Source organism: Hypomesus nipponensis, chromosome 17 (assembly GCF_054491055.1).
Source record: "Hypomesus nipponensis isolate SF chromosome 17, ASM5449105v1, whole genome shotgun sequence".
Taxonomy (NCBI): domain Eukaryota; kingdom Metazoa; phylum Chordata; class Actinopteri; order Osmeriformes; family Osmeridae; genus Hypomesus; species Hypomesus nipponensis.
Window position 1 is genome coordinate 21,297,501 of NC_140377.1, and position 15,000 is coordinate 21,312,500.

At 50.8% G+C, this 15,000-nt stretch overlaps 2 protein-coding genes across 3 annotated transcripts in view; one reads left to right on the plus strand and one right to left on the minus strand.

Annotated features, from left to right (window-relative positions):
• The window catches only part of slc16a6b (solute carrier family 16 member 6b), a 7,436-nt gene extending 5,291 nt beyond the window's left edge, over window positions 1-2,145 (plus strand). For both annotated transcript variants that reach the window (XM_084677956.1, XM_084677955.1), the window contains exons 5-6: window positions 1-264; window positions 742-2,145. The exon at window positions 1-264 is cut by the window's left edge and continues 615 nt beyond it. In XM_084677956.1, the coding sequence (XP_084534082.1) occupies window positions 1-264; window positions 742-1,025 (548 nt within the window). In that variant the 3' untranslated portion in view covers window positions 1,026-2,145. The remainder of the gene's footprint in view (window positions 265-741) is intronic.
• A 3,999-nt stretch (window positions 2,146-6,144) lies between these two features.
• gna13b (guanine nucleotide binding protein (G protein), alpha 13b) overlaps window positions 6,145-15,000 on the minus strand; it is a 17,988-nt gene continuing 9,132 nt past the window's right edge. Inside the window, exons 3-5 of the mRNA XM_084677958.1 lie at window positions 11,847-11,897; window positions 8,128-8,328; window positions 6,145-7,956 (exon numbers count right to left, since the gene is read on the minus strand). Of these exons, the coding sequence (XP_084534084.1) occupies window positions 7,585-7,956; window positions 8,128-8,328; window positions 11,847-11,897 (624 nt within the window). The 3' untranslated portion in view covers window positions 6,145-7,584. The remainder of the gene's footprint in view (window positions 7,957-8,127; window positions 8,329-11,846; window positions 11,898-15,000) is intronic.

Here is a 15,000-nt window from a genome sequence, read left to right on the forward strand (position 1 = left end):
GGGCCCCCGTGAGGAAGACCAAGGTGCTGCTGGGATGTGTAGTCCTGCTGGGCCTGGTGCTGGTGGCCTTCACCCTGGTGTGGGAGTTCTGGGGGCTGGCGTTGTGCTGTGCCCTGTATGGGTTCTTCATGGGCACCGTGGGCTCCACCCACATCCCCATGCTGGCGGAAGAGGAGGTGGTAGGGATCCAGAGGATGCCTTCCTCGGTGGGGGTGTACGTGTTCATCCAGAGCTTCGCTGGGCTGGCCGGCCCGCCACTGGGAGGTACGAGGCTTCGGTTTCTCTCTGGGATCGCTTTTCCAGGACATGTATATGTCATGTGTTTGGCGGTGCCTTATCACTTACTGCAGGCCTACTGGGTAGTTACAGGGATTCACCGTTGGGTACCGAAAGCATATCCTGAATCTAGTATGAGCGAATGAATGTTCCTGATTTTCAGCATTCACAGAAACGCATCCAATGATTGTACTGTACAGCTTGTCTTTGCGTATTTTTGTGAGACAATATTTGTGTGTCATTTTAAGACATTTATTCTGATTTTGTTATCATTCCTACTTTTAAAAAAAACATGTGGAATCAGAAAGTTCCTTCCAGACGTTTTGCTCAGGCCTGTGGTATACATTGTCTTCCTTCTTTTAGGCGAAGTGTTTGTACTGTGGCTAGACCTGAATGTATTTCAAGTCTCAAAGGACCCATTCTAGGCGTCTCTGACGTTGCCTGTCTGCCCGTGTTTCTCCCCAGGCGTGTTGGTGGACCTCACCCAGAACTACGGCGCAGCGTTCTACTCGTGTGCGGCGGGCATGGCCCTGGGAGCCTTCTTCCTGGCGCTGGTGGGGCCCGCTCACTCCGGCATGTGCAGCCAGAGGAAGTGCCAGGGAGGGGGAAAGGGATGTGACCCGGAGGAGGTGAGTTCCCAGGACAGTGGTTCGGCAGACTTCCTGGAAGTCGACCTCGCTCTGGAAGAGAGTCCGGCCAAGACGGCTCAGCCCGGCCAGGGACCCACAGACAACCAGCAGGAAGTTTAGAAATCCGAAAGAGATAAAAGCTGAAATGTACTCTATAAACAGGACTCCTGCACACCATCACACCCAAAGAAGTTGATCTCAGCCTGCTGGTTTTGCAAATGTACACACCCCTTTCTCACCCTGGCTCTCTGTGGAGACCCCAGAGTCAATGCTGCTTCCAGCATGGTTTGGTATGGGCTTGGTATAATCCTCTCAGTATTGCACTGTTCTCACCCCATCGCTGACACCAAATCACTTTTTTAACAGGCCAAATCCTTTCCTAATCTCAGGTAAGGGAATGAGAGGTCTAACGTTGGTGGAGGTCTGAATGTATCTAATAATCGGTTGGGGTGACGACTTGATTTTGGGGGTTGTTTTAACTGTGAAGAAGGATCAAACTGTTTAGGTAATCTGTTTGTGACCACTGCATGTGCACAACAAGTTTACATACAGGCCTGAGCGGCTTTTCCAACTGGAATCAATCTTCACTAAATTCATCACTGAACTTGAATATTCCGATTTTCTTTTCATAAAAAAAAGATGCATGTAGGCTACTGTATGACTCTAAATAGGCAGATGAGCTTGACTTTTTCCTTACGCCACTGTCTATGTCCTGTACTGTACACAAGAGCGTGCTCAATAGGCTTTTACACTTGAGTTGCATCAGTATTATTAAAATCACAAATACAATAGCATACTCAATAACATGTTATTCTCAGCAGACATGAGGCTTAAAAATGATGAGAATAAACTTGAAGAGCTGAATAACAACCTGGGCTTTGAATCCACGTAACTTGATGAAGTCAATCAATCTGTAAAAGATACATTATTTGTTTTGTTCAAGGTAAAAGAGAATAAGTACAGAAACGGAATCTGGCTGGTTCTAATGTTCATTCCCAGACGTCAGCCTAAAAACCAGCCAACCTCTTCTTACTCTCAACACTTGACGCTTAACCATTGTTATTTATAGATAAATGTTATTTAGCTATTTTAATTTTTGTTAATTTGTTTTAATCAATGTCTCACTATGGTCAATGTCAAACTATATTTTATGAATTGTTTTTCATTCAAAGATATGCAAATGCTGTAAAGCTCACTGCTATTTTTTAAATCGTTCATTAAAAACACAGTTTATGAGAGAGTGAACGTGTGCTCTCTGATGGAAGAGTCTTTGGACTTCACGGTGCTAGGTGAGCTAGCTAACTTCATGGTGCTAGCTGAATGTGTGCTCTCTAATGGGAGGGTCAGTGGACTTCAATGGTGCTAGTTGAGATAGCTAACTTCATGGTGCTAACTGAGCTAGCTAACAAGCCCAGCTCAATGAGCAAGCACAGTAACCAGGTCAGAGATCACACGCCTCATAGCTCACTGAACACACACACACACACACACACACACACACACACACACACACACACATTAAACTTCTTGGGCATTAAACCTTTGGGGCATTACACAAACACACACACCAGCCCTCTTGGGCATTATACACACACACATTAAACCTCTTGGGCATTAAAGAAACACACACACACAGCCCTCTTGGGCATACAAATTCTTACTCTATAGGAATTTGGTACTTTGTACAATTAATAAAAGTGCCAAGAATGCTAGCTTTGTCTTGAGAAAAAGGGACATACATGCAAACCCTTGTCTAGACTGCCACCCAGTGGCACTTTCCTGATGTGAACGTTGAACTGTACATCAGAGTTCATTAATTGTGTTTTTTACTAAACGTTTTAGCTGAGCATTTGGTGCGGTTTGGAGTCTAAGCCGAGAATACACTGTCAGCAGAACGCCCTGCGCCTGGTTACAGCCACTAACTCTGTCCCTGCGCCTGGTTACAGCCACTAACTCTGTCCTGCTGACTGGGACTGTTAAACAGACATAGCTGTACACATCTATGCTGTACACATCTATACTGTACACATCTATACTGTACACATCTATGCTGTACACATCTATACAGTACACTTCTATACTGTACACTTCTATACTGTACACTGTAAGCATGCTGTACACATCTATACAGTACACTTCTATACTGTACACTGTAAGCATGCTGTACACATCTATACAGTACACATCTATACAGTACACATCTATACTGTATACATCTATACAGTACACATCTATACAGTACACATCTATACTGTACACATCTATACTGTACACATCTATACAGTACACTTCTATACTGTACACTGTAAGCATGCTGTACACATCTATACAGTACACATCTATACAGTACACATCTATACAGTACACTTCTTCAGAGGGAATTCCTATGTTTAGAAGAAGAAAACCCAACTCTAAGAACATGGTGAACAGTTAGCAACAAGGAGACTAACTCTGCCTTCTTGGTATCGCTGATCTGCTCGGATCCCGTTGTGCATATTTGTCATTTAAACAGCATTAGCTAGCTCAAGCTTGAGGCACAGCACGTTGATTCTAATCTGCCCTGAGCTCCTGTTTCGCTGCAGCCATTGTGGAGCAAAGAGCACAATGTGTTTCACCACATAAGAGAACATGGATTATTTTGAAAAATGGTTTGTTTTATTGAGGATAGTACGGGCAAGACAGTATAAGTTAGACTGTACAATGAAAGCGGTTTTTGTCTTTCCAAAAACTGTTAAGAGAGAAATGAAGGTTTGGAATCATTGTACACAAAATGTGAATCTTGATATGAGGACACGGAAATACCTCAGAGGCAAAATTTGAAAAACCTAAGTAAAAAATAAAAACTTTAAGACAACTTGATTGGAGGAAGAAAAAAAAAAAGAGGCGGAGCTTGGACCATGAGGCACTATATCAGTGTATTTTGGCAGATCATTTGCATATATATCTTATTTTTCCTCTCCTTATTAAACTGACTTGATTACACAGAGCCAAACACGTGGGGCAACAGTGGCGTCAGCATCGTTAGAAACCGTTTCACATCACCAACGTGTTCATTATTTCTCGTTGACACATTTCTCGGCGTGGAGCTGTTCAGTCTCAGAGCATGGCACTACAGAACACAGGCCCGTGGGACCTTGCTCACATTTGACCCCCTGCACGGTATTACCACCTCTTCGTCTACAGAATCCTTCCAACTACAATCCCATTCTGTTCGCTCAAGGGCTGTGCTGCCGTCCCAGAGAGATCGATCAGGCCAGGAAGCAAGCGTGTAAAAACAGGAGCCACGGACTCCAGACACACACTTCAAACGGTTATAAAAGAACAACACTAAAAAGGTTTGAGGCAGAGTCGTCAGACCAAGAAAATCTTGTCCAGAGTCGACTGTTTTCCAAAACCGAAAGTTTGTGTTAAAACTTGGGAGCTTGAGGCCTCTTAAACACAAGGCCTCTGGTATCTGAATATCTCTGCTCCCCCTTTACAGTGCAGAGTATACCATCTCGCTAACAGGTTAGTCGGTGCCTGAAAAAACAAAACACTTGTGTTCAAACAAACTGAAATGCAGGTCTCCGTTTAGACTAGTTATGGCTGTGTTGGCTGAAGACCCGCTTGGCTATACAACGTTGGCAAAGTGAGCCTCCAACCTTTGGGTTTGTCAGGAAAATGTGGTTCTGAGTTGCTGGCACGCTGATAGCACCTCACCACAGGGAGCCCAGGAGGGCCAGGTGCACACGGAACACTGGCGGTCACCACCACTATCCCACAATCCCTCACGATCCCTCTCTGTCCCAGAGGGACCAAGACCCAGAGTCACTCCACTCCACCTTCCTAGTTCTGGTGTGTCAGATACGCCATGCAGACGGTACAGAACGGTCTGGTCAAACTCTCTTCCTACATTAGCACCCTTTCTTTCAGGCACAGCCCTCCACTGGCTGGTGGTCGGGGGGGGGGGGGGGTGGCAGAGAGGACCCTGGGCTTCAGAGAATAAGTGGCTCGAGCGAGCGGCAAACCTGGAGAGAGAGAGACGGAGAGCGAGACAGCCCCGGCGTCCAGAACATTTCAAGACGGCCGGCTCACAGTGGCCTGTAAGGACGCGAGCGTTACTGTTAAGGCTGTTCGGACTTCTCGGGAGCAGAGATCTGTGGAAATATTCTTCCAGCGGGACACGACAGGCCCTAGGATGAGTGTGTGTGTGTGTGTGTTCATGCTTCAAAAAACGAGCTCGTTCGGCAACAACGAAAGAGCATGACAAGGCCGTTTGGCCTGCTCAGACTCGGTTGGCGTGAGCGTGCGTGCGAGACACTAGGACCAGTCACATCAGTCCAGTAGACGGGAAGAGGATGCAATGGTGGCCTTTCTCTCTCTCCTCCCCCCCCCCCGGCCCAGGGCCTCCAGCCAAGATGAGGCCTGACAGTCTGAGCCCAGACAAAAGGGCTCTCTGCTGGGGCCGACTTGGAGCTTGAGGAGAGGGTGCCTGGAGCTACCAGAGGCCCGAACAAGGGACAGACAACGAGTGTGTGTCAACAACATACAAGCTTCTTTTGTTTACAGACATGCCGACAGACACACGGACTAACGGGATAAAAGCACGGCCTGGACCATTTTTTTTGTTTGTTTGTTGTTAAGGCCGATTTCACTGTAAATATACACCCACCCACAACCCCCCCCCCCCCCCCCAGCAACAACACACCGAAAACCGGTCCCCCCAAAAAAACTACAACGCACCAGGGGTCAGTGATACATACTTACAAATACATGTATAAGACGGGTTACATCGTGGTTAGAAAAATGGTGAGGTGGTGTGAGATACACAACTATACATATACATGAGAGAGAGACGGAGCGTCCAGGAGACGCAGGGTTGTACAAACGTCCATAAACAAACGTCGGCGTTCGGGCACACCGCGCGAGCTTAGCCGTTTCTCCGAAGGTTCACTACGCGAGCTGGCGCTATCCCTTTTGTTTGTCGCCACAGACCCAGCAAGAGAGTAACTGGCGGAGACTGAGAGAATAACTTGTACCTTTAGAGAAAGGGTAGCACTTGGAAAAATAAAAATGGAGAAGAAAACCCGCTAGTTAGCCAACGCTTCTGGTTAAACCGTTTAGTTAGCCTACATGCCTTCTAACCAGACAGTTTCTTATCGTTTTACTCTGTTGAAAAGCCTGTATTTGACAAAATAATAAGCCATATTCTCGGTAAGGACAGGAGTGTGTGTGTGTGTGTGTGTGTGTGTGTGGGGGGGGGGGGGGGGGGGGTGAATGCAACAACACCTTATTTCCCCCCTTCCCCCTGTGGAAGATGGAGCGAGGGTTTAAGCTGAGCAGCTCAAGGCAGCTTAAAGCAAACAGGAGGCCAAAGTGGGAGGGATTTAATAAGGAAAGACGAGAGGAGCAGAAGAGATTCTGCCAGCCATTCTCTCTCTGTGTGTGTGTGTGTGTGTGTGTGTGGGAGAGAGAGAGAGAGAACGACCAAGTTAAAGTGTCTCTGTAAAGGGCTTAGGCACAAGTATCATTGCATCTAATACACAAATAAGTGGTCCACAACGTGCCCTGAGAATTCGCTAAATACACTGTGCTTAGATTCCCTCCACTAAAAGCTACAGTCGCAGTGTATTTTCTTTTAAAAATTATTATGACTTATTCATGTGGTTGAAACTCAAGTGCTGAGTATGAGCGAGCGAGTGTCTCTCTACTTCCTCCGTTGCCTAGCAGTGGGCGTCAGCAGTCTAGCAACTAAAGAGACAAAGTGTAGATAGATACGTGTCCTTATGAGTGTGGAGGGAGGAAGCTGAAACCCCAAAAAAGACCAGAGGAAAAAGAACCACCTAGAAAGATTACAGTTGAAGTAAAAGAAAACGTGAGAAAGTGGGAAACCTACTGCTCTACCTGGCAGGAATCAGCTTAAGGAGGGCATCAGGAGTGTGTGTGTGTGTGTGTGTGTGTGTGTGTGTGTGTGAGTTAACCCTTTTCAATGAGAAGGCAGTGGTACAGAAGGCTCAATAGTGGAATCATTCAAAGATTAGTACAGTGCAGAACACAAAGAAAAAGAGCCCCCCCAATTGAAAAGGCCCCCAGAAACATCTAGAACAGTCCTCATTTCCACGCAGAGGGGTGGTGGGCATCGCCCTGCAGGGGTAAAAGCATATCACGGTGGTGGTGGTGGTGGAGGCATTAACGCTCGCAGTTGTCAAGGCCCCCCCCCCCTTCCTCCTCCTCCGTCCACTGCTGGCCTTGGTGGACGCCACGCCCTCAGCCCCCCCCCCCCCACACACACACACACACACCCCCACACACACACACACCCAGGGTAGAAGTTACAGAGTTTGTCAGGCAGAGCTCACAGAGGAACGGTACGGGACGTTCTAGAAGAATCCATCTGAGACAGATTAGAGGTGTCACACGGCTTTACAGTGGTTTTAGGTCAGGACTACGATGGCCGTGCAGACAAACAAACAATACAAATCAAATTAAAATGAATAATAATAAAAGACGTTTGGTGAAAGGCAAGATAGGTGGTGCAGTTCTACACTCGACGGATGGCAGAAGGGGGCGGGGTCAAAAGTGACAGTTGAGAACAGAGGAGGGGGGAGGAGCTAGGTTCAGGCAACTCTCTCTCCTCGCGAAAAAAAACCCCGAAACGAACGAACAACCCGAAACATAAACAAAAAAACTGCGCGCCGTTTCACTGGAGCATGAGTTGCTTAAGGTTGTCGTGCAGAATGGTGTCCTTGACGTCGCGGAACACCAGGCGAATGTTCTCCGTGTTGATGGCCGTGGTGAAGTGGTGGTACAGCGGCTTCTGCTGCTGCTCCCGGCGCTTGTTCCGGAAGCAGTCCACCAGGAAGCTCTGCACGTCGGCCAGGCTGTGCGCCTCCCCGCCAAACTCGGGGAAATAGTCCTTGATGGGCACGCTCTTCACCTTGTCCTCCAGCAGGTCCGTCTTGTTGAGGAAGAGGATGATGGACACGTTGCTGAACACGCGGTTGTTGACAATGGTCTCGAAGATGTTGAGAGACTCGCTCAGGCGGTTGGTCTGCCGGTCTTCCATCAGCACCTGGGGAGGGGGCGGGAGAGAGTGTGTCAAAAGGGTGTGTGTGTGTGAGAGTGTGTCTGACAGTGCGACTGTGGGGTGTGGGAGTCAGATGGCTGAGCGGTTAGGGTCTCGGGCTATTCCTCAGACGGTTTCCGGTTCAATTCCACTTCGCCCCACTCGTGTGACACTCACCTGGTCGTACTCGGACGACGAGACGAGGAAGAGGATGGACGTGACCGAGTCGAAGCACTCGAACCAGCGCCGCCTCTCCGAGCGCTGGCCCCCCACGTCCACCATCTTGAAGGGCACGTTCTTGATCTCAAAGTCGTACTCGTGGATGCCCTTGGTGGGCTTCCGGGCCAGCAGGATGTCCTGCTGGCTGGGGAGATAGTCCTGAAGGGCAGGAGAGGAGAGGAGGGAACTAATGATTGACAAACAAAAATTAAACTACTACTACAAATCATAATATTCTATTTGAAAATATTAATCTAAATAGTAAGGCGTAAATAGTAATAATAGTATCTAAAATAAAAGGAGAAGACAAAAAAGAAAGGGAAACAATTTGGAGTTATTGTAGTGCGTGAAAGGCCTTGTAATGGTGTACAGTCAAATCGTTAGGGCCACATGTAAGATCATCTTTTTGTTCCTGAAACTGCGCGTGTGTGCGGGCTTGCGTTCCATAATTGGCAGATTAATAACGGCTTCTTTAAAAGGTAAGGATCCGAAATGGTGCGCAAGTGACAACGGCAAAAAACTTGAAACAAAAAACAACAACTGTAGAACTCTGAATAAAAGCCAAATAAAGTCGCTCTGTCTAAACCCAATTAAGCAACGCCTTTGACACGCTGAAGAAGAACCTTATGGGGGCTTGGCTCCAAAACCTCCAGGATCTGAAGAAGGATCCGGAACAGACAGTGAGCCCAGAGGACACACCAGCTGCTGGTGTCTGAGTCACACACGTCATGCAGTCATCGCATGGAAAGGATATGAAGGTAAAGACTAAACTTGACTACTTCATTTACATGTAGTCATTTAGCAGACGCTCTTAACTGAGAGCGACTTACAGTTAGTACAGGGACATTCCCCCCCGAGGCAAGTAGGGTGAAGTGCCTTGCCCAAAGACATTTGGCACGGCCGGGAATCAAAACTAGCAACCATCACATTACTAGCCCGATACCTTAGCCAGTCAGCCATCTGACTTACAGATGGCTTTACATGTCGATTTACACGTTGTTTCTGTAAATTAACTAAACCCTAAAAACGTGCTCTTGAAACTTGTTTCATTACTGTTTGTATATAAGGGGAAGTTGTGTTCTCAAATATCACGTTGGAAACCAACGACTTCCAACGGCTGGTGAAATTCCCTCTTCAAACAATTTGCATGTTTTTTTATTATATACTGGACCACATGAACCTGAGTAATGAATGTGTGCGTGTGTGTGTTAATGCTAGAGAGCAGGTTGCTGGGGTTTGTGGTTCACACGCATATTCTGGATTGTGTGATTGGTCAGAACGAGCCTTAAGGCTTCTCAGTTCTCGTCTTGAGCTGAACGTGGCTTCCGGGACACTGGGGAAAACAATTGTTGCATCCTGAGTCAAACAGCCTGTGAGTTTCACAGCCAAATTCCTGACATTCCCGACGCGGTGACATCACAAAGGTCGTCCGGGCGATAGGGGAAGCCACCGGGGACACAGCCAAGAGTCCGCACTTTCTCACACACACACACGCACGCACGCACGCACGTGTGCTGTGCTCATTCTTTTATTTCTTTTTTTGTGAGTGACATTTTGCTGCTGCTGGTGGAAGTGGCCGGGGAGAGGGAAGTCTGGGCCTCCTTGCTTAGGTTGCTGCCCCCGGCGACCCGAACCCCGGACAAGCGGTAGATGACGAGACTAGACATTTTTCTTTGCCACGGGGCGTTGGCAGTGGGCTGTGGTGAGCCTGTTCCTCCCTGTTCGAACACTAAGCCTCGATCCTCTTCCTGTTCCTGCTGGGCCCAGGCCATGTTGCTAAACACCAACGGGGCTATTCACTGTGTGTGTGTGTGTGTGCGTGAAAGAGCCTGTGTGAGAGAGCATGTGGGTCAGGGCTAGCACTCTGGGGTGAGGGCTAGCTCTCTGGGGTCAGGGCTAGCTCTTTGGGGTGAGGGCTAGCTCTCTGGGGTCAGGGCTAGCTCTTTGGGGTCAGGGCTAGCTCTCTGGGGTCAGGGCTAGCTCTTTGGGGTCAGGGCTAGCTCTCTGGGGTCAGGGCTAGCTCTTTGGGGTGAGGGCTAGCTCTCTGGGGTCAGGGCTAGCTCTTTGGGGTGAGGGCTAGCTCTTTGGGGTGAGGGCTAGCTCTCTGGGGTCAGGGCTAGCTCTTTGGGGTGAGGGCTAGCTCTCTGGGGTCAGGGCTAGCTCTTTGGGGTGAGGGCTAGCTCTCTGGGTTCAGGGCTAGCTCTCTGGGGTGGGGGCTAGCTCTCTGGGGTGGGGGCTAGCTCTCTGGGGTGGGGGCTAGCTCTCTGGGGTGAGGGCTAGCTCTCTGGGGTGAGGGCTAGCTCTCTGGGGTGAGGGCTAGCTCTCTGGGGTCAGGGCTAGCTCTTTGGGGTCAGGGCTAGCTCTCTGGGGTCAGGGCTAGCTCTTTGGGGTGAGGGCTAGCTCTCTGGGTTCAGGGCTAGCTCTCTGGGGTGGGGGCTAGCTCTCTGGGGTGGGGGCTAGCTCTCTGGGGTGGGGGCTAGCTCTCTGGGGTGAGGGCTAGCTCTCTGGGGTGAGGGCTAGCTCTCTGGGGTGAGGGCTAGCTCTCTGGGGTCAGGGCTAGCTCTTTGGGGTCAGGGCTAGCTCTCTGGGGTCAGGGCTAGCTCTCTGGGGTGAGGGCTAGCTCTCTGGGGTGAGGGCTAGCTCTCTGGGGTGAGGGCTAGCTCTCTGGGGTGAGGGCTAGCTCTCTGGGGTCAGGGCTAGCTCTCTGGGGTCAGGGCTAGCTCTCTGGGGTCAGGGCTAGCTCTCTGGGGTGAGGGCTAGCTCTCTGGGGTGAGGGCTAGCTCTCTGGGGTCAGGGCTAGCTCTTTGGGGTGAGGGCTAGCTCTCTGGGGTCAGGGCTAGCTCTCTGGGGTGGGGGCTAGCTCTCTGGGGTGGGGGCTAGCTCTCTGGGGTGAGGGCTAGCTCTCTGGGGTGAGGGCTAGCTCTCTGGGGTGAGGGCTAGCTCTCTGGGGTGAGGGCTAGCTCTCTGGGGTCAGGGCTAGCTCTTTGGGGTCAGGGCTAGCTCTCTGGGGTCAGGGCTAGCTCTCTGGGGTGAGGGCTAGCTCTCTGGGGTCAGGGCTAGCTCTCTGGGGTCAGGGCTAGCTCTCTGGGGTCAGGGCTAGCTCTCTGGGGTCAGGGCTAGCTCTCTGGGGTGAGGGCTAGCTCTCTGGGGTGAGGGCTAGCTCTCTGGGGTGAGGGCTAGCTCTCTGGGGTGAGGGCTAGCTCTCTGGGGTGAGGGCTAGCTCTCTGGGGTCAGGGCTAGCTCTCTGGGGTGAGGGCTAGCTCTCTGGGGTCAGGGCTAGCTCTCTGGGGTCAAGGCTAGCTCTCTGGGGTGGGGGCTAGCTCTCTGGGGTGAGGGCTAGCTCTCTGGGGTCAGGGCTAGCTCTCTGGGGTCGGGGCTAGCTCTCTGGGGTCGGGGCTAGCTCTCTGGGGTCGGGGCTAGCTCTCTGGGGTGGGGGCTAGCTCTCTGGGGTGGGGGCTAGCTCTCTGGTGTGAGGGCTAGCTCTCTGGTGTGAGGGCTAGCTCTCTGGGGTCAGGGCTAGCTCTCTGGGGTGGGGGCTAGCTCTCTGGGGTCAGGGCTAGCTCTCTGGGGTCAGGGCTAGCTCTCTGGGGTCAGGGCTAGCTCTCTAGGGTCAGGGCTAGCTCTCTGGGGTCAGGGCTAGCTCTCTGAGGCTGATTGTCAGGGAGGGAGGGGCTTACCAACTGGCCGAGCTTCTCCAGGTTGTCCAAGAAGTACTTCACAGACTCCCCCTGAGAGAGACAGTGAGAGAGAGAGAGAGAGAGAGACAGAGAGAAAGAGAGAGAGAGAGAGAGAGAGAGAGACAGAGAGAAAGAGAGACAGAGAGAGAGACAGAGAGAGACAGAGAGAAAGAGAGACAGAGAGAGAGAGAGACGGGTGGAAGGGGAAGAGAAAGTACAGTTCAAGTCAGAATTGTTCCGTTGTAATGAAGTGACACGACAACACACACGTCCTCTCAAGGTCTGTTTTGTGTGATGGTGGTGATGTGTGTCAAAGGTTCTTCTCACTATGTTACTATGTTTACTGTAATACACCACCTACCAAAGCTAATTCCTCTTATGTGTAAACCAACTTAGCAATAAACAGAATTCTGATTCTGAAAACACTGTGGACCACATATATCACTTCTCCACCAATATGGACTGTAGTATTTCAACAAGAAATGATTTGTGGCCGGTACCCAAAATGTTTGTTCTTGGAACCCAAGACTAGCAGGCTTTCTTTCAGCTGGAGTGTGAGCACATCAGTGTGATGTCATATCCTGCAGGGTGGGAAGAGAGCATGGAGAACGCAACAATGGAGAAGTCGAGTTCAAAATCTACCCAGAGCTTGGTGATTGGTCAACTCCTGAGTTTCAGGAAAAGCTCCTTTTAGTCAATAAGAACCAGAGCTAACTTGGTAGGACAGGGGTATGAGAAAAGCAGCTGCTCACTTCCTGTCTTAACACATCTAGGCCTGTAAGAGGAGGAACATACACACACACAAGCTCCTTCTACCAGCTCTCTTTGGACACACAATTCAGCCCAACTGAAAATGGTGTTCTCCCTAACCTTAACCCTTGATTGTCATTCTAACCAGTAAATTCTAAACCTAACACCCCAAAAATAGCACTTGAAGTTGTGAGGACCAGGATAAGGTCCCCACTAATTTAAATGGTTCCTTCGTTTACAAGGAGTTCAGAAGTCCCCGTAAGAATAGTTAAACCAACACACGCAAACTCTTTCTCTCACACACACACACACACACACACACACACACACACACACACACACACACACACACACACACACACACACACACACACACACACACACACACACACACACACACACACACACACACACTGTAGCGTGCTCTGAAATCAAGGCCATGTGGTGAGACAACTTCCTGTGACCGTGTGATGGAAATCTCCCAGCGCCACTCTCTGTTCAGAGCGAACAGAGAGGCAGGCTCGACGTCAACGAGGCGCTAGCATGACACGAGCTGACCGTGCACCAAGGGTGGCTTCAGAAAATGGGGAAGCACACAGCAGAGCCAACTGCCACCCACCCACACACACACCACACACACACCGCTCCACGAGAGCCACATCTATAACTGAATCCTCTGAGTAATAGGAACAAGCTGCCAGGACGCAGCGAGAACAGAATGAAAAAGGAACAAACAAACAAGTGTGTGTGTGAGTGTGTGTGTGTGTGTGTGTGTGTGTGAGAGTGTGTGTGTGTGTGAGTGTGTGTGTGGGGGAGGGGGAGCGTGTGACTGTTGCGGGTGTGTGTGTGTGTGTGGGGGTGAGTGCGTATGGGTGTGTGTGTGTGTGTGGGGGTGTGTGTCTGTGTGTGTGATCTTAATGTTCCGTGACAGGACATAGCGGTGGATGCAGCATCGCAGGGTGTTGTCCTGCCAAATGACGTCAGCAGAGACACCATGTTTCGTCTCTGTGGTGATAGGCTCTGCACGTATGGTGTGTGTGTGTGTGTGTTGGGTGAGTGAGTGGTGTGTGTGTGTGTGCGCAGCACATCCAAGCCCATCACGTGAGGGTGAATCTGCTCTGTTCACAAGTTAGAGACACGCAGAAGTCTGCTTCTAACCTTTTACCAAGGTGAAGACCACATTCACCTCACACTGCTCCACGTCCTGTCACACACACACACACAAATGGCAACAATGACCTTTCTTGCCCTCCCAGTCCTCATAAGAGATGGAGACCGAGAGGGTAGAGGTGGAGAGAGAGAATGAGTGAGAGCGAGTGAGAGAGAAAGAGAGAGAGGGGGAGGGAGTGGGAGGGAAATGCTTTTCCACAGCCTGCTCAGATGGGACTGGACCCCAGGCCCCAGTGACCTCTCCTCACCTGCCACACGACCCAGACTCCTCCCAGCACGCTGGAACACTCCCCGCCTACAGAGGGAGGGGGGTGTGTGTGTGCTTCAGCTGTGTGTGTGTGTTTGGGGTGGGGGCATTAAGGACAGCTGTAAGCTGGGGATCAGGTTATGTCATATCTAGGAACAGGAAGGAGGGGGGGCTTGGGCTTGACTTAAAGACTCAGGAACAGGTCTGGTTCTGGGGTCAATGTTTGTGAACTGTGTTAGCAGTGTGTGTGTGTGTGTGTGTGTGTGTGTGTGTGTGTGTGTGTGTGTGTGTGTGTGTGTGTGTGTGTGTGTGTGTATAATGCCCAAGAGGGCTTTGTGTGTGTACGTGCCTGCTAGCCTGCAAACAAACTAGCCCAAAAAACGAGCCTTAAGGCCTCACTGACTCAGTTTGTCCCTCTAGAACTTCCAGGAGCTGAACAGTATAGGGCAGGCAGGCGGGCGGGGGGCGTGTGGTGGAGGGGGAGAGGGAGGGGGCTGGGAGGTTGTGAAAGCAGGAAGCCTGACATGTTTGGCACCCAGTACACGCGGTCCGCGGATTACTGCACACAAAAGTGTTTTGTTTGGTTTCCTCTCCTCCTCCCCCCCTCCTCTCCTCCTCCTCCCCCTCCTTTCCTCCTCCTCCTCTGTCTCCTCTCCTCCCCCCTCCTTTCCTCCTCCTCCCCCTTCCCCTCCTCCTCCTCCTCCCCCCTCCCCCTCCTCCCCCCCCTCCTCCTCCTCCTCCCCCCCCTCCTCCCCCCTCCCCCTCCTCCCCCCCCCTCCTCCTCCTCCTCCCCCCCCCTCCTCCTCCCCCTCCTCCTCCTCCCCCCCCTCCTTTCCTCCTCCTCCTCTGTCTCCTCTCCTCCCCCCCCTCCTTTCCTCCTCCTCCCCCTTCCCCTCCTTTCCTCCTCCTCCTCCTCCCCCCCTCCCCTCCTCCTCCTCCTCCTCCCCCTCCTCCTCCTCCTCCTCCGTGTGTGTGTGTGTGGGGGGG